The following is a 19,369-nucleotide window of genomic DNA, read 5'->3' as shown; positions in this document are numbered from 1 at the left end:
TTGTAGCTCATCTTCGTGTATGTCAACTTTGCATAGATGAACATTTGGCACAAACCGGAAACCTTGTCTCATTCTGGACATGGATCAGCGGTCACTTGACTCCATGGCGAAATAAAATACAAGGGTGAATTTCCATAATCCCGGCGCCCAGTTTTTGGTTTCCCTCAACCCCAACCCCGGACGCGTTGTCCCGGTGAGCCTTCTAGTTGCTAAGGACGCCAGCGACGCACGCGGGTGACGTAGTGACGGCGGCGGCGCACCGAGCCGAGCGTGCGGGTCCGCCATCATGGCCGCTGTTTACCCTCCTGCGGGGCTCCCTGCACTGCCCCACACCGCGGCCGGAGACGCCCACAGCGACCCGAGCCAGCCCGTCGAGGCCGGAGCCGGAGGTGGGGGCGGGGGCGAGGGCGAGGGCGAGCGGAGCAGGGAGGAGAAGGAGGAGGAAGAGGAGGAGGACGCCGGTCGGGCGGAGGCCTGCTACACAGCGCCGCCCCCGAACTGCGGCGGAACAAAAGCGGGCAGGCGAGGGGGCCAGGGGCGGCGACGGAGGAAGCGGGCGGGGAGGCCGGACAGCAGCTCGGGTGATCCCTTGTGTCACCAGCCTGGCGGCCAGAGCTGCGGGCAGGAGGCTGTGGCTGGCGCCGGGCACGGGGGTAAGGAAGCCTGCGCGGTGGCATGCGCAGTTTAGGGCGGGGGTTGCAGCTCTGAAAAATGCCTACTGCAGCAACGAGGACCGAGAAAATGGCTTTAGCGATGCAAGTCGATTAAAGCGAGGGAAAAAAAAGACAAAGCTACTTAACACTGAGGATGCACATGTCAATTAGCGATTGCGTCACAGGGCTGCTTTTCTCAGAAAGACAAAACTAGGCATCTTAGCGCAGAGAGGCGCGTCTTCATTAAGAGCTGTGTGTTTAAATCTAGGACATTAGGCCAGCTTCGCAGCAGAATACCCAGACAAACTCGACAGAACAATTCCGTTATTAGACACAAAATTTGGCCTGAAGTGACTTGATGAGGTGATCTGTAGGTTTTTTTTTCCTTCAGGTGCTGGTGAATAAGGTACTTTAATTAATAGCTGAAGTGTTTATTTTTGGATACAGTTCATTTTGCGCAAATGAGGTGTGACCAACACCAACCAGATTGCTTAATGAATCTGTCCTCGATTTTATATTTCCGTTAATTCGCACAGAAAAGCAGCGAAGACATTACTTTTTTTTCCCCCACACATACAGAACAATGTTTCTATTTTCAGCATGCTGAAAACAGTCAAAACGCTTGACTTAAAAGAAAAATTTGAATGCAGATTTATGCACTATACGTGCTTACAAATTTATAGAGCTCGATATATGAGGCGTTTTACCATGCTAACTTTAATACCAAAACATGATGATTTAGCGAACAATAATTAAAAACAAAAAAAAAAAACCCAGTGATTTAATATCTTCACCAGGGGACCTGCCTTATTTTTTCTTGGCAGAGAGATTCCACAGTGAACCATGACGTGAGAGAGCAGTGTCACATAGAGCATAACCAAATTACTACAGTGTTGGTCAGCTTGGTTGCACGTGTAGGGAATGAATGATGGAGCAAAACCTCTATGTAACTTGGAGCTTAGTTATTTTTAGATTTAAAGGTTATTTGCAAATTTTTAAATCGCATGCATGCAGCATAAACAGAGGATGTGTGCTTTGATGTTGGCAATTTAGTTAAAAACCAATCTGCTGCATTTTGAAAGTCCCAGCAGGACCATCAAGTGAGACAAAGTAGAGTATTATAGATGAGGTAAACGCATAAGTTAGTTTTTTCAGGTTTAAATAAAAATAGAAATAGCCTCTGAAAGATGCATTTCTATGAAGAAAAATGTAATTTTAGTACTGTTCTTGAGATGTGCATCTAAAGACAAGTTAAATTACATATTACACCTCAGTGGCTTATATCTGACATCTTTGACATAATTTCTAAATATAACTTTTCTAGATTCATAAAGCTGTTTCCGTGTTTCACTAAGTACTAAGTAATTTTTCTGGGTTCCTCAGTAAGATATTTAGCTGCATTTTGTTTAAGCAATAGAATAACTTGTAAGTATATTAGAATTCAGTTGATGGACTTTACATAAATGCTAAACAAAAACATACAGAACTGACTTTTGTGTGACACTAGAAGGAACAAATGGAACATTTTAATCAGCACTGCTTCTTATTGGTCAGATGGGCTCTGAAGGAGCTGAGTGCTAAACCTACAATATGAATAAAATTCCCTGCTAAATTAACAGGAACTAATGAATGATCATGTCAAAGGTTTTGCTCAAGTCCGAAACAACAAGCATTAATGAGGCTAGAGGCAGCAGCTGTTGGTTTACTTAAGCAAATTACATTTTGTTTGAAAAAGAAAATGTCTTAAAAGTTATTGTTATGAAATGTTAAGTTGTAAATGCTAATTGCTTTAAAGATGGTTGTTTGTTTAACCTATCAGAGTCTATCTATCTGTCTACTTACAAAGTATTTTATGTTTATAGCAGGTGTCAAAAAAAAAGAAAAATATTTTAAAGGTGGGAGGTTTGTTGCAGGAGATGTATATCAGTTAACTGTTAATTCTAAGTAAGCATTGACATCCATTGAATGTATTCGTAAAAATAGAATGTGGATAGTAGTAACATATTGTTAAATGATATATTTTGATTGGGATATCATAAAACATCTAGAAAAAAAAGACAATTTGCACAAAATCACTGTTGACTTTGTGGGGCTCAAGTGAGTAGGTGAAGTAATGCACTTAAGAGAGGCAGTGATTAAAAAATCCATACAACAAAAATGTAGATTTCAATCAAGAATATGGTGTTTACTATGAATTCAGGGAACTTTTGTGCAGCTTGCAAAGAAAAATATATATTTGCAACTTCACTTGAGCCATTCTCATCTTCTAAATTGAACAGATTTAGTCGGTCTGTTCAAAATTTGGTATTAGCTTACACAAGAAAAAATACTAATATGAATACAGATATTTTCCAGTTTAAGAATTGCTCCAGCAATATTTAAATAATCATTAATATACATAGCCTAATTGATTGCTGGTGTAAGCCAGTTAAAATTGCAACACTGTCCTTATAATAGTTTTTTTGTCTGTCTGCAGGTTTTGATTTTGAATTAAATCACCGTGTACTTCGTAAGCGAATACCAATCAACTACTCTGTAGAAGAAGAAGATGTTGCGGAAGGTGTTCTTGCAGAAGAAGAAGAATGCCTTAAAGATGGCGAAACCTTATTGCCTAAGCAAAGAAAAAGAAAGCGGCAAGTGGTACGAGGTCAAGTTGCTGTGGACCAAAAAGAGACATCAGATAGGGTCTGGGAGAGCTCAGAGTGTGGCCACTGTGGAAGGGTATTCAGCCGAAAGTATAACTATCAGAGACATTTCCGACTGGTACATGCTGGGAGTAGGTCATACAAGAAATATAAAAGAGTGGGAAAAGTTAGGCTGGAAGCAGGACAAAGGGCCCAGATTAATGAGGACAATCCTGATGTCAAAACACTTTCTAAAAAACAAATCCCTAATGACGGTAAACCAGCTGAGAATGGAGAGAAGCCTTTTGTATGTGACAAGTGTGGCAAATGTTACTCCTCTTCTGCATTTCTTCAAAACCATCAACAAATGCACTGCGCTCTCAAAACCGTTCCAGAGAAGCCTCACAAGTGTTCAGTATGTGGAAAAGGCTATTCCTACCTCGAGTCACTTAAAAAACATCAACTAGCCCACTCTCCGCTCAGTCCTGCTAAGAACAAATTAAGTGAGAAGCCCTACAAGTGCAGTCAGTGTGAGAAAGCATATTCATATCTAGCGGCTCTCCATAAACACCAGCAAAATCATGGAGACTTCTTGCCATTTAAATGCCCCGACTGTGGAAAGCAATATCAACACTGGTCACTTATGAAAATCCACCAGCGCAAGCATACCAATGACCAGCCTTATCAATGCCTCCAATGCAGCAAAAAATTCAAGCACAGGTGTAGTCTGTACCAGCACCAGGTCACACATAAGAAACCACACAGATGCCCAATATGTGACAAAGCGTTTGCCACAGCACAGAGCATGAGAAGTCACCAGAAACTACATCAAGAGAAGCCATTCAGGTACAATTAATTCAACTTTGCATCATATGGGGTGTTGAAAGCCTGAAATTTAGAGTGTGATTAAAGTCTGGGTCTACCTAGAAAAAAAGTAGAGGAATCGCGTTTTCAGTGAAGACGCATAAACAAAAGCCAGCAAAATAGTGTTGTCTAAATGTCTAAACCATATCAATTGTAAAACAATTAACTTTTTTTTACTGAAGGTAAGTGGAAGGGGTAATTGACTATTTCTAAGGTGACAACGTGAGCTGAGCTTTAGGACATAACATAAATATAATTTTTATAATAGGGTAGAACAAGAAAGGAACCAGTAACAGCCAGAATTATAATTTTAATAGTTTTTTTTCTTGATGTTAATATGTCTGATTAAATAGCCATTTTGTATTTTACTATTCGTTCAGGCTCCTTTTGTGGTAAAGGAGGCCATAAGAATGCATTTCCCATTTACAATCATCCAACAACTTGTATAAAAATATCATTCCACCTTGTTGTTCAGTGAGTAATAACAAGGAAGACAGCAGTACATGCAAGGGTCATTTTTAAATGATTGATGTTGAATCTTGTAGGCCAAGGGCCAACACCAGTGATCCAGGATAGCCAATGTGTTTTCTTCTAGCTTTATTGGCAACCAAAATAGTATTTGTGCATGTTTACAACCACATCTGGACTACAGTTTAGGTAAGATTGGTTGCATTGTGAAAATTTTTCTGTGGGTACTAATATTTGCAAGACCTGATATTCAATACATGTTATTTGTTTGGAGTTGATAACATATTTCTTATTAATGTACAAAGTAACATAGCATTCTAAAATACAACAAATAATATTGAGGGTTGTGGGGGTAAAGCCTGTCCTTGTAGCAAGGCATGAAACAATCCCTAAGCAGGACAGAAGTTCAATGCAAGGCCCATCGTTTTACATACTTGCACAGGATCAATTTGGAGTTGCCAATTAATCTAAGTATCATCGGTATTGTGGACTAAAACAAGAATGCCCATGAGAAAATCCATGCACAGTGGAAGAACATGCAGACTCTGCACAATGACCAAACATAATCCAGTACACCGAATGTGTGAAATGGCAATGCCGCCCCAGCCCTTTACATACTTAATAACCTTTGGGGAGTTTCTATTTGGAAGAACTAAGCAAAATTCATACTGAAGATTCACAGTTGCTCATTGACTATATATGTTGTCCAGTCTGTATTAATACAGATATCTTAATATTGATATTTAAATACATAAGGTTAGCCCTCTAAAGATCATTTCTCCAGTTATGTGCCTATGCAAATGTAGCAGATTCCCTGAAAGTGTTTGATACTCAAACATTGATCATTGACTGTTCTGCATTACTCATCTGTTGCATCATAAACTGTTAAAAACATGCAGTAACAATCCTCATGTAACACCCCATTTCGCATAACTGCTTTCAGACAATGGTGGCAATTTTCTATATCCTTTTATTTCCTGGGTATGATGCAAGAACAGAACAAGCTTTAATCATCTTAAATCTAAAAAGTCTTATCAAGAGAGTATCAACATAATATTCATCTAGCTAAGTATTTAGCATGGTTAGCATAAAAATGTGATGTAATATCAACAACTTTTATAAGCTACTAGTTTTTGATCACAAGGAACATATGCGGGTTAGAATTTGGCATTGTTTGGTATGGAAAACACGTAGGTGATCTGTTTGGCCTGGAGTTGTACATTGTACTTGAAGTGTAAATCAGTTCAGAAGTTTTTCCCTACATTATAACAGACCCCTTCATTGTTTGGAAAAAAAAAATTGGGACAGTATGTCTTTAGGTTGATGTACATACAGTATACAGTATTCTTCCTTTACAGTGTTTTGTTGCTTGGCCTTTTTCTGTTGTTAGGTATGCAAATTTGAATCGACTTCTGTGATTTAACTGTGGTGTCCTGCCTCTTTAAGTTCTCCTTAAACGCGTTTTGACTAAGTATTTTATTCTAGATTACTTGAAGGCTTTTACCCCACACATTCAAATATAATAAATATGTATATTTTCACAATTATGTGCTTTTCCTATATATTTTCTTTGTACATTCTATAATGAAATGTTTTTAGACACTGCCAAATATATCACATCTTTTTTTATGGGGTCTTGGGTTTTTGTGCAGTCATGCTAACTATGATTTAAAAAACAGGTCTGTCTTGCCAGAAACCTTGAATTGGAATGAGCATATTTAAGGTATTATGATTTAGATTTTTATGCTTAATGTAAAATATGCTTATAATAACATTCTCTAACCATCTGGATCCAATTCAGGGTCATGTGGGTGTAGAACCTATTGCAGCAGAATAAGAGGCAAAATTCAGATTTGGAACAGAGGCTTGTATATAGCTAGTATGAGTAGTCCATGACAGTTGTTTGTAACTTCCAGTTAGGTTTTTATTTTGTGTTATTGGTAGCTTAAATGTGTGTTTCTTTTCTCGGAACAGTTTTTTTTTTAAACAATATAATTGGAGGAAAATTGTTCATATTCTGTCATCTAGTGGCCAAAATAGATATCATACAATGCCACAAAATACTGCAGTATGAATAGTTTATGGTTGTAGGACCTGCACCATTAATATTTATTTTTATATTCACAACTGTTGTCTCCTATAAAGGTTTCAATTTTACTTATTTATGTTAACAGTTAATTTTATAGTGCTATTGTGCCTTCTATTAGTCATAGTGATTATGGGTATTTCCATTGCAAAATGAAATACTGACAACATTTGATATGAAGAGAATTGTACTATAAATACTTATAATTTAGAATAACATATTCCTCCTTAGAAAAGTGCAAAATAGTGTGGAAGCCCAACAGAATATTAATGAAAAAGAAATAAAATTTCACTGGAAGTCAGATTGATTTTTTTTTTTTAAGATGGTCATGTTGAGACAGAAACACCAACAATTTTAAATGCACTGCCACTGTATGCACATTATACTTGCTTGTGTAGTAGGAGGAAGTCACCATGGGAGATGATTATTATTAGCTAGTTTAAATTCCTCATCAATATCAGGAGCTCATATCAGATCAGGGCTGCATATTATTTTTGCCAGGATATACCAGACCAGTTCGAGTTTAATTTTCATAACCGATCAATGTTGTTTTTTTCTTCTCTTAAAAATCAAAGTACTGCTACTCTAGTTCTGCAGAATGTTGGAGATGGATTCAATATAGAGTAAATGCATTTTTTCTGATTAATATTGTTATAATACAAGAACATTGTTCAGTGCCTAAGGGTTCATTTGTAATGAAAACCAGAATGTCACTACGGTTCCTTCGATCCAGAGTTACAAGGCTTTGCTAATATTGCATGAAGCATAATGTTAGGAAGCAGGTTTTCATCAGTTAGAATATGTCAAAAATATAAGTGTATGTCTTAAAAATTAGCATGTATATATGATGGGACATGAGTTTTCATTCATATTTGAGAGTAATTATATTAATTATAAAAACTAATTTTTCTGCAAGAATTAAATTGTATTAAATTATATAACATGCTCAGACTTGGGGAACATTATTAATTGTAAGTTACCTTAATAAAGGCATTAGTCAAATGATAAGTAGCAATAATCATGTTATTAGGTCACTGGAGCTGTTTACTCTTGAACATGTTATTCACAGTTGTCCATAAGGACAACATTCCTGCACTAGATCCATTCCTGGTTTTCCTAGTGACTTGGCATTTATTGATAAGGCATTGTAAAACACAATTTTACAGGAAAGAGTACTGATTATAATTGAAATGTGAAATTTAGGGATTTTATAATTATTATTAGATGTTTACAATTTTCACTGTTTGAAGTGGACATACATAAGTGCTAGTACCTAATTTCTTACACTGATGTATTAATGTGAAGAGCAAGGACTGCGTAGCATTTCTCCATTCGAAACTCAAGCTCCACTATTTAATGCTGGGCATGCACTGTGTGATTCTTGTTCAATTTTATGTCTGATTTGCAGTCGCTGACTGATTTTCTGAGTCAGCCAGAGTTTCAGGTTCGTCGGCCATCATTTCACATGAAGTACAAGAGGGACGGTGATGTCCAGTTGCATCTTATGATTGGGTTGTTGTGTGATTGAAAGAATTTTTGCCATGCCAGAAATTTCATTCAGCTGTTTTGGAATATGAGCTGACTCCATTCCCAAGTCACTATCGAATGTCATTATGTATCAATTACAGTATACTTTGCATTGGATATTGCCATTGTCATGCTCATTTTCACATTTTTGATTTCAAAAATTTGAATATCCTATACCATCACACATATAACTAAATGGCCAATGACACTAGCATCTTGGGAAACCTTTACTGAAGAACCCAAAATAAACACAAAACAGAAAATTACATCGACTATGTTCCCCTGATTCTCTCTGTAAAATAGGCAGACTCCATTGTCTGCACCTCAGTGGTCCAATTGTGCCTTTTTCTTTGTACTTTCAGAACACAGTATGGCAAGAGTCAGGAATGTAGCTCTTTGCTTTGTTGACACGCCTGTAGCTATCATGTTTATTTTAAATGGGTCAGACTGTCTGTCTGGGTCTTGTACATGTATAATCTATGCATTCATGTCATGGCATATTCATCACACCAAATGTGTTCATACAGTTAGTCACTAGTAGTATGCATGCACAATCATGCATTGTGAGAAGCTACTTGACAATTTCTAAAAATTGGACAGAGTATGCCTGACATAAGGCTGCTGTTTCTCCCTTGGAGTATGAAACATCTCAGTCGCGGGCTCCAGTGCCAGTGGCTGGTGGTCAGCGGAGCAGAAAGGATAACCATGATGAGAGTGGGTATGCATCTAAGAGTCAACAGCAAAAAACAGCTCTTGCTCTATTTTGCAACGTGATTGCGTCTCTTTTTTTTTTTCCTGTCCAGGACTCTGCCTGTCTTTATTTATCCATCCACCGTGTTAGTTACTGGTGCTATTTGTGAGAAATTCTTCTGCATTCTTCATTTGAATAAAGCAAGCTCTCAGAGCAGCTGAGAGCTTGTAAGTTAGTGTCATATTAACAAATACATAATGACAAATTTAAAAAAACAAAAAAACATTTCGGTAATTTCCACTTTTTTACAACATCACCAAGATTTGATCAACTCTGACAAGGCATTTTTGAGATATTGGGCTATTTGGTTTTTCTAATTTATTTTTTTAAAACCAATAAATATTAATATATCAAAATTACTATTCTTCGTAGATACCTAGTGATCTAGATGTACCATCCTGAGAATTGTAAGCTTTTTATCTAAACAGGAAATAGTTTTTGTTGATGATTGAATTAGTCAGTCAGCATTTTTCCCTTACTGCATTGCTGAAACTGGCCAGTAAGTCACCCTTCCATTTGACCATACTGAAAGCCATTTTACTAGAAGATGAAAAAGTTTTTATTTCAAAGTCTCTTTTCTAGCAGTGTTTCTATATTATTTGGCAGCTTTCACCAGCACTATTTTCTTATGCTGTATGCTGGTCTCTGTTTCTGGTTTCAACAAGGAAGAAACAATCAGTTATATGAATTAATGTATACAAGTAGCATATGTGCAAAGTATAAGTCCTAAATAATGAAATGAAAAAGAAGTGACGGGATTGAGTGATTAATGGTGTCTAGAATAGTAATACATTACATAGTGTGGTATTATTAATAATAATAAAAATGTTCAGTATTGCAGTATAATATTGTACACATGTGACAATAGACCACTTCACTAGTATCATTTGACTTTAGAATCTAGCATAGGGGTTCAAAATTACTGTGTAACCTCATATTTGTGCAGATGTTGTGTGGTGATTGGTTAAATAATTTCACTTTACCTGTGTATTTCTCCACCACATTTTAATAACAACAGACACAGTTTGTATGCAAGGGCAAACTAGCCCTGTCAAAGTTTTGTTTTTAAGTTGCAAAGTAAGAACATTTCATTAAAATGTATAGATTTTCTGATTTATTTTCTATGTCTAATTTAACTGGTGGAGAATTTTGGAAAAACAGGTGGACACACATGGTCTTTCCTGTTGGCTGTATTCCATGGTATGCTACATTTTGAATCAAACATGTTATATAGGGTGTTATGCAATTTTTATTGTCAGCAAGGTAACTTAGTTTGTTTTGTCCATCTCCTCCAGGTGTCCACAATGCCCTAAGGGATATAGTACAGAAAGTTTGCTCAAGGACCATCTTTCTAGTCATGCTGGAAAAAAGATCTACAATTGTAATGACTGTGGGAAAAGTTTTAGAAATCTCAACAATCTGCAGGATCATCAAAACATACACACTGGTCAGACACCTTACCAGTGCCAATTGTGTCTCAAGGAGTTTTCATGGCTTGGAAGCTTAGTAAAGCACCAGAAAGTCCATGATAAAATGAATACATCTGCCAATGTTCCAACACAAGCTGTGATACCTGGTCCATCAAAAAAGATTCCAAAGAAGAGAGGCAGAGGGAGGAGGAAAGGTTTTCGGAAGCGCATGGCTCTTCTTAAGAAGAAGAAGAAGAACATTGCAGTGGTACAAGAAATTAACCCTGAGGTGCCAGACCAAAATGTTATTGAGACAGCTACTGAGAACCAGAGATCAGAGGACAAGGAGGAACCTGTGATACAAGAGAAAGAGGAAGAAAAGTTGCTGCCAGAATCAGCTGAGCCACAAAAAGAAAATGTTTCTGAGACCCCTTCCCAGCTCATTGAAGAAAAGGTGACTAGTGATTTCTTAGAGGTGCAAAACAATGATGTGAAACAGCATTCATCTAATGAGACAGAACAGCAGCCAGCTGAAGATTCCATTACAGAGACAGATGATCTCATGGTGCAGGCCAAGCCTAGTGATACAGAGCCAAGTATACCAGATACAAAAGAGCAAGAAGAAACCAGAGAAGACACACAGACAGATTCTCAACAAGAAAAAGTTGAAGACTCCTTGACAAATAAATGCATAGAGATTCAAAGAGATGATATACAAAAAGAAACGGTAGAGAAACCCAGAGAAAGCTTTCCCCCAAAGTCCATCAACCTGGATCGTAGAGGAGTTCTAGAACAAAAGTGTGCAGAGCTAAAACGCAAAGTCATGCAGAGCAAGTCCTTGGAAGACTCGTCAGATGCTATTCTCCCAAATAAAACCGCACAAGGGCATGGTGGAGTCTTGGAGCAAAAATGTGCTGAGCTACAACGAAAGGTGGTATGGAATGAGACACTTAAGGAGCAGACAGATAAACTGAATTCTAGTCGAGTTCATCAAGAACCGAGAGGTGTTTTAGAACAAAAATGTGCAGAACTGCAGCAGAAAGTTGTCCGTAGAGAGATGTTTAAGATACAGAGAAATGAGGTCCCCCTGAACAGGCCTGCACAAGAACGAAGAGGGCTCTTAGAAAGAAAATGTGCTGAGCTACAACGTGAAGTTGTAAGGAAGGAAAGGTTGAGGGAGCAAAGGGACAAGGCATACATAAGTTCTCCAACACCTGAGCAAAAAGTAACTCTAGAACAAAAAGTCACCGAGGTGCAACAAGAATTAGCTCAAAAGGAGATGCTTAAAGGGAGAAGGCAAATGATGCACCCAAGAATTCCAGTGAATGAACACAAGGGTTTCCTGGAAAGAAAGTGCACAGAGCTACAGAGAAATTTTCTGCAGCATGAGAAGATGGCCGAGTTAAGAAACAAGGTTTCTCCAAAAACCAATACACAGGAGCAGAAAAGAATTTTGGAGCAGAAATGTGCTGAGCTCCAGAGGAAGCTTGTGTATCAGGAAAAATTAAAGGAACAAAGACATGATATGCACCCTGTCACACATTCTCATGATCAGAGAATGATTATGAATCAAATGTGTGTGGAGCTACACAAAGAAAAATCAAAGGATCAGAGAGGGGAGACCCATCCATACCCTTATCCTTATCCCTATGGAAAGAAAATGGCTTTGAACCAGATGTGTGTAGCACTACACAAAGAAAAGACAAAAGTACAAAGAGAAGAGATTCACCCCTACAGTCACCCCCATGGGCAGAAAATGGTTCTGAATCACATGTATGCAGAGCTGCACAAAGAGAAGCCAAAGGAGCACAGAGGGCCAATCCACCCATATACTTACACACATGGACAGAAAATGGTTTTCAATCAAATGTGCTCAGACATGCACAGAGAAAAGGCAAAGGAGCAGAGAGGAGAGATATATCCATATATTCATCCACATGGACAAAAAATGGCCCTGAATCAAATGTATGCAGATCTGCACAGAGAGAAGGCAAGGGAACATCGAGAGGAGATTCACCCATACACTTATCCACATGGACAGAAAATGGTTTTGAATCATATGTATTCAGAGCTGCACAAGGACAAATCAAAAGAACAGAGAGCAGAGCTTCATCCCTACACTCAAGCTTATGGACCTAAAATGGTCTTGAATCAAATGTGTTCAGAATTTCACACAAAAGCTAAACAACAGAGGGATGAGCTAAACCCAGGTACTTCTCCACGTGAACTAAAGAGGGCTTTAAATCAGGTTTGTGAAGAGTTACAGATGAGGAACCATTGGAATGTGATCAACCCAAACATTTCCCCTGAGCCAAAAAGAACTCTAGAACACAAGATGGAAATGCATAGGGGGATTGTACAGAAAGGGACCATGAAGGGACACAGAGATGGTATCCACCCAGGCTTTCTCCATTCAGAACATAGGAGAACTCCTGAAGTGTGTACAGAAGTTCAAAAAGGACCTATACATAGAGAATTGCTCAAAGAAAAAACAAAGGAGATATATCCAAATAGCATACAGCGTGAACCGAAATGGACTGTCAGACAATCTTTACCAGAACCCCACAGTGAATTTGAGCATAACATAAGGAAATACAAAGATGAAATTCCTCAGAACAGTCTTCTACATGAGCAGAGGAAGGTTCCAGAGCAAAGGTTCTTAGAAAACGAACACCCTCATGTGGAAGAGAGGCAAGAGGATCAGAGGCACACCATGCAAGGGAACAGATTTCCTCCAAACCAGAAACAGTTTCTACAGCAAAAGTGTGCTGAGCTGCAGAAACGTGTTCAACCAGAGAAGGATGTGCAGTTGCTTAAGTGCTTTGACTGTGGAAAAACATTCATCCAGGAGAGTGACCTTCACCAGCACTACATGGCTCATGCAAGGGGTGACCTTTAACCTTTTGTCATTTAACAGAAATGCTTAACATCATGGCCAATGATAATTTTTATATGGTAAAGGGGAGCACACATAAAGAACATTTTGAATATTATTGTAGAAAGAAATAGAACAGGGATTTTAACAGAATGATTGAAGCGAGAGATATATTACTGTGGTTTCAAACAGGATCATTCCTATACTGGATGAAAATTATAGTAATTTTCTATAAAAAAATGCCAAGAAATGTTTGATTTGGTATCTTACAACATGTAAGAAGTTTAGTTGTCACTAACTTTTGTATTACATTCATGAACTGATTAAGTCAAAAATGTTCAATAGATAGATATTTAGCTCAAAAGGAAAAGGGCCAACAGTTTACAGATTGTCTGTGTGGGATAAATCTAAAAGAGTAGTATTCTTTAAAGTATTAGTTTTCATATCTGTGCCAAGTGCGCAGCCATCCTATAAACAGACTTTTTCTAAAGAATTGGTACGAGAACTGTAAGTCAAAGGCTATTTTAAGCTACAAACAGAGCATGCTTAAAAAAAAAAAAAGTTAAGAGAATTATGGGAAATTTAGGGTCATTGAGTGATCTGATTCTGAATGCTTGCTCTTAAAAGAGCAGGACCATTCCTGCTAATAAGACAATTGCGAAACTAAAGTGTAGTAGATAGTTGTGTGTTTTCATTCATTTATTTTTTAATGTTTAAAGCCGTATGTACCAAAATTTAAATATTTATTGTGTGTTATATATATATATATATATCACTGTATGTGCGTGTGTGTATATATACCTATATACAATGTATAGATATATATACACTGTATTTAGCCATATGTAATTAAACTGAACACAAAGTGTTTTGCTTTCAGTGTAGAGTTTAAATGGCTCTCACAGTAAAATGAGGCATTACTAAATGTGCATGTACAGTAGACACTCATTTCATCCATTTCTTTGGTCGTTCATTTTTTGCTGGGAATGTTTCCAACCATTTAATTTTCATCAGTCAGTCAAAGAAACTTGCACCACTTAACATTATTTAGACGCACCCTATGTATGTGTGTGTGTGTGTGTGTTCCTCTGTGTAGCAAGCTCTTGAAAGTGGCCATTGAATAATCTATATTTTCATGCTCTCATCTTAAAAAGCTTATTTGTCTGCTTGTTCATAAATATTTGATCAACAGGGTAACAGGTATTAAAACCATTGTTCAATAGGCTTAAAAATTTAGCATTAAAATAACAGACATATATATGAGAAGCCTTTAATTGATACCTCAGTAAATACAGTATGAAAATATTTTATGGTTCAGCTTTAGCTTTTGACTTGGATTTATAATTTTTAGTCATGCACCTTTTGGGTGGACAAACACAAACTGTGAAGTTTTTATGTTAATGAAATAATGTTTCTTATTAATGTATTGGTTTGTTTAATACATTTTCTAACCAGTAAAAACAAACCTGTAATTAGTCAACCAATCAGTGTCTACCTATCTAATAGCTTGTATTTGCATGACTTTAATGATTATCCATAACTATCAATGTTACTCTAGTCTCTTATTAACTAATAAGAAATTAGGTAGCTAGGATTCTAGCAGTACTGGCCCTACACAGAGTAAAGAGATGACATAGGTTTATCTTAAAGTTCGACCTCAACCCTTCCACTTAAATAGACCACATTAATATGAGGATTTGTCATCCAGGGTGCAGTGTTTGCAAAGATTACAATGGCAAAGCTTATGGCAGGAGAGCAAGTACCACAAAATTTTCTTTTAAGCACAAATATAATTAGCCAAAATACCCTGTCTTCAGAAAAAAATAAGTCTGAATTTTCATTCTTAATTTGCTAAACAAAGTTGATGTGGTATGCTGCCAAAATGTTAAGTGTGTTAAAAGCATGACTTAGCGTTCACATTTATCTTGCATGATATACTTTGACAATGATTTGACAATCTGCTGCATTACAATTTTTATTAGTTTATATAATGTAAGTTTATCTGTGTGTGCCTTTAAGTCCTTTAAATCAAGTTTTACCGTTAAAATGTTAGTATTATCATTTTACAGATGCAGTTACTAACCTTGAATGTTTGTTATATACTATTGAATAGACAACATGGCCCTTGTTTATCAAAATAAATTAGAAATGTATCTAAATAAATGCTTACAAACATTTAGATTAAACGTACAGTGCACAAGCATGCTTATAAGAAATAATTCTTACTGAGCCTAACTGCTCATTTTGCAGGTGCTTGTGTATGAACAGTTTGATTTGCTTATGCCTGTGTTACATCTTATAATGTGAACTTATGTCTTAAAAAATGTAATTAACTTTATTATTAGCAACTTTAAATAAAGTGATAGTTCTGAAAACTGTTCAAAACAGAAAACCCCTGTCACAGCTAACAGCAGAAGTTTTTAGCAGAAGTAAGAATCCAGGGCATAAGTATACCTCAGAAAAACACATGACTAGTACTGCTTTAGTGTGTACATGTTAAAGTGGACAGAGTTCAGTTCGTTACAATATTGTGCATATTCTAATGTACAAATAACTAGTCACTTCATTCATCTGGTGTAGCATGCACCAATTAATGCAGTTACTTATATGACTTAATTTGATTGATTCTTTTTATTTGAAAATGTCCTACTTTGCAGTTAAAAAGTGACAGAATAAGGAAAGTTAACATTTTTCAAGTGTAGTGCATTATTCTGATGTTTACAACGGAGGTAAGCTAGTCCTGGAAAGTGGGTCTGGAATATTTGTGATGGTCTGGAAATATTGGTAGTTTCTCCATATGTGGTTGAAGCGTGATCTTTTGATTTAAGAATTATTGGCATGCTGTGCCATAAGGGTGATATTTCACTTGTTACAACTTTTTTTTTTTTTTTATTTTATATAAATTTCAAGCAAATTTTAGGAAAGCTCACAAAACAGACTTTAAGCGAATCATATAGTTGTGGACCATGGTTAAAATTAGAGTGCTTTTTATGAAAATCCAGGTAGCCCTCCTTTATGTAACATATACTGTATGGGAATCGGCAATAAACTACCGAGTCATGAAGCTGAAGTGGAAATAATTAAAACTTTTGAAAAGTATCTAGATAAGTTATTAGGAGTGTTATGAACAGAAAGGTGTAATTTTGTTTGTCAAACCTCCTATTTTTATAACTTGATGTAAATGCTGACATATATCAAGTACTGCATATGCTATTTTTGGCCTCACTTTCTTGTTTATGTCATAACTGAAACGCAAAAGAAATTAGAGCTATTGGACTCTGTCCATCTTTACTTTTGTTTGCCTAACTTCCATTATTCTGTCACAAAATAATGTTTGATGTCTGGTCAGAAGTGTACGCTAGTTTTTATTTTTTCACATAAATTTGTGGGAATCTATAGATATGTAATAAGTATAAAGATTGATACTAATGGTTGTAAGAAATCTTTACAGAACCCTTTGGAATGACTTGGATTTCTGCATTAATTACTCCTATAACTATTGTCTTTAACTAAGCCGCAAAAGTAGTCAAACATAATCTGTTCAGACTAATAATGTGTAAACAATTGTGCTTCTTCCTATCAAATAGCTTCTTTTTTGCTTGTTTATAAATATTTCATTAATAGAGTAAAAGGTGTTAAAAAGAGAGTACAGTAATCTTTAAATATGTTGCCAATCCTAAACATTCATAGTACAGACGGGTAAAAAGTGATCCTCTATAATACTGTTTCTAAACGTTTTTATGTGGTGTCTCCCTTTCTGTAACCAGAAGCATCCTAAGGCACACCACTGTTCTACTAACCACAATCACTTGATGTCTCATACACATACTCAACTGTCTGAAGAGGCAGGACTACCTGAGAAGCCAGTTAAAAAGCAGCTCCGAGATTAGCGTTTGCAGACACAGCACTTACTGAGCACTTTGGGAGCATCTCCCAGCTACTTCATTTCTTTGCCAGCCCCTCCCTACCTCATAGGCAACTTATGTGCCCACTGTCCACCGGCCCTTTGAGACTTTCTGGCACCACACACCCAACCAGATGGACTGTAGAAACCAGGAGACGCTTCCACTGTGCTTAAGCGCAGTGATTGCAACACAGTGATCGTAGATCTGCTTATATGCTAGCTTCTCCATGTAGTTCTGTCCTCTTCTGGCATGTCTAGACCACCTGAGGAGCTTGGCCCTCTCAGGTTCAGACCCAGGTGCATTACACTATTTTTTTCCACAGCACACCTGAATAGCTCTCGCAGCGCATTACTATACCGTGTTACAGTGGTTGAAAAAACCTACTCTGCACTAATGCCTTTTTCAAAAGCAAACTGGAATTAGGTGTTCAAATCAATAAGTTGCTGTTGAATGTGTCCAACCCTACCAGTTATTCTCTTCTAGTGCCCAATAACAACTGTTGCAAAAATATCATTCCAGAGGGTTTGCAAAGTTTTCTTGGAACTGTATATGCATAGTTTATAAATAAGGGTCCACTTGAAAATATGCAAATATGTACAGCTGAAACCACAATCAAAAATAATATATTTATGAAAGTGAGGGGTGAAAATATACATATGACTAGTTGTACTTGATTTAAGCCAGTATTTCTACTTGACACATTGGAAACATTCAGCTGATCCAGCCAATGATAAACACCTCCTCTGAAAGTTGTTTCATGAAGGATACTTGTGAACACTCTAATCCTTTTAAGCTGTGCTAAGCATCAGATACAGCAGTCAGACACCAGCTACTGATCATTAATATATATTCACTACTGGCAGTTTATTTATACATCACACAGGATGCTGCAAGGGTTTCCTCTGCAAGCCCCCAGTCATAATGTGCACAATGACACTAATAAATGTTTTGTACAACATGCCGACTTCTCTGCTTTTTCCTTGGTAGAATAATTTTGTCCACAAAACATTCATTGTTTGCCTCCACATGAACTTTATATCCATTTTAAATTTTGTTTGTCAAGACTCAGCACTTTGGAAAAGGCAGATATTCTTAGGTAATTATTTTGCATCAGGTATATTTTAAGAATACTTTAGTTTGATCTCTTTCAACCACTTTTCAGCTGGCTATGCAAGTATGAAGACTGGAATTTTTTTTTTTTTTGCCAGTGAAATTTAGTTTACAATAATTTTAGACAGACAGACAACTACAAAAATTAAAGGTGGCATTTGACCTGTATTTATTTTATTTGAGTGGAATCCACATCCGCATGGAAGACAATTTGATTTATTACTCTGAATTGGCCCATATGAATGTGACTCCGTAGGGGTGTATGCGTGAATGTGAATAAAATGATTTATTTAAATACATTGTCAGCAGGGTAAAAAATGAGAATCTAATGTGTACATTTATAAAATAACCTGTGCAAGTCACATTTCTCAGTAGCACATATTGATTTTTGTGCAGAATCATTCTAACATGGTTTTTCTTTAAGCAACAACATAGCTTAAAAATATGTATTTTGAAATCATTTTACTGCATCATGCATGCTTGGCCACTTACATATATACTGCACAAAATCAATGAAGTCTGACTAGTGAGGGGAGCAAATACATTTGAAATAATTCGGGTGTAGCCACATAAATTGTTAACATTTCCAGGCGTTCACATTTTTTGCTTTATAAAACTTTTTTACATTAATTTTGAAATTCTAGTAGTTTTCTACTGTGTTAATATTGTGGTAAAATCGATATCTACATGAACAGACATGCTTCTAATATATTCAATTAAACGATATAAAGTCAGATGATTTTCCTCTTGTACCATTTACTTTTAAAGTGTTCTGCAGTTCACCTGTAGTAATAATAATAATAATACATTTTATTTATATAGCATCTTTCCCATGCACAAGGTGCTTACAAAGCAACATTTCTTTAACTTAGTTTACCATTTTCATATGATTATCTGTTTATTCATGGACTTGCTTTAACCCAAATTTTAAAATAGAATTTGAAGTGAACGCATTTGATGAGAACACACAAATCCGTCATTAATCCAGTAGGTGTCCATGTGATTTACTGAATTATTGCATAGCTTTATTTTTTGTAACTTTTTTTCAAAGTTTGATTGAGGTTTTTTTTTTTTTTTTTTTTTTACTTTTTGTGTGC

At 36.7% G+C, this 19,369-nt stretch overlaps 1 protein-coding gene across 2 annotated transcripts; it reads left to right on the top strand.

Annotated features, from left to right (window-relative positions):
* The first annotated feature begins 282 nt into the window (after positions 1-282).
* On the top strand, positions 283-13,818 carry LOC120541524. Of its 2 annotated transcripts, none has more exons than XM_039773246.1 (3): positions 283-389; positions 3,130-4,123; positions 10,269-13,818. In XM_039773246.1, exons 1-3 carry the CDS (start codon positions 287-289, stop codon positions 13,279-13,281), a joined length of 4,110 nt encoding a protein of 1,369 aa, XP_039629180.1. In that variant the 5' UTR covers positions 283-286; the 3' UTR covers positions 13,282-13,818. The 2 variants fall into 2 exon arrangements, with proteins under 2 accessions (XP_039629180.1, XP_039629178.1); XM_039773244.1 differs by having other exon boundaries at positions 283-653.
* Positions 13,819-19,369: the final 5,551 nt, after the last annotated feature.

The sequence above is a fragment of the Polypterus senegalus genome, chromosome 12 (genome assembly GCF_016835505.1).
Source record: "Polypterus senegalus isolate Bchr_013 chromosome 12, ASM1683550v1, whole genome shotgun sequence".
In the NCBI taxonomy this organism is placed as follows: domain Eukaryota; kingdom Metazoa; phylum Chordata; class Cladistia; order Polypteriformes; family Polypteridae; genus Polypterus; species Polypterus senegalus.
The sequence above is the reverse complement of the archived record's forward strand: the minus strand, read 5'-3'. Positions and strand labels throughout refer to the sequence as shown.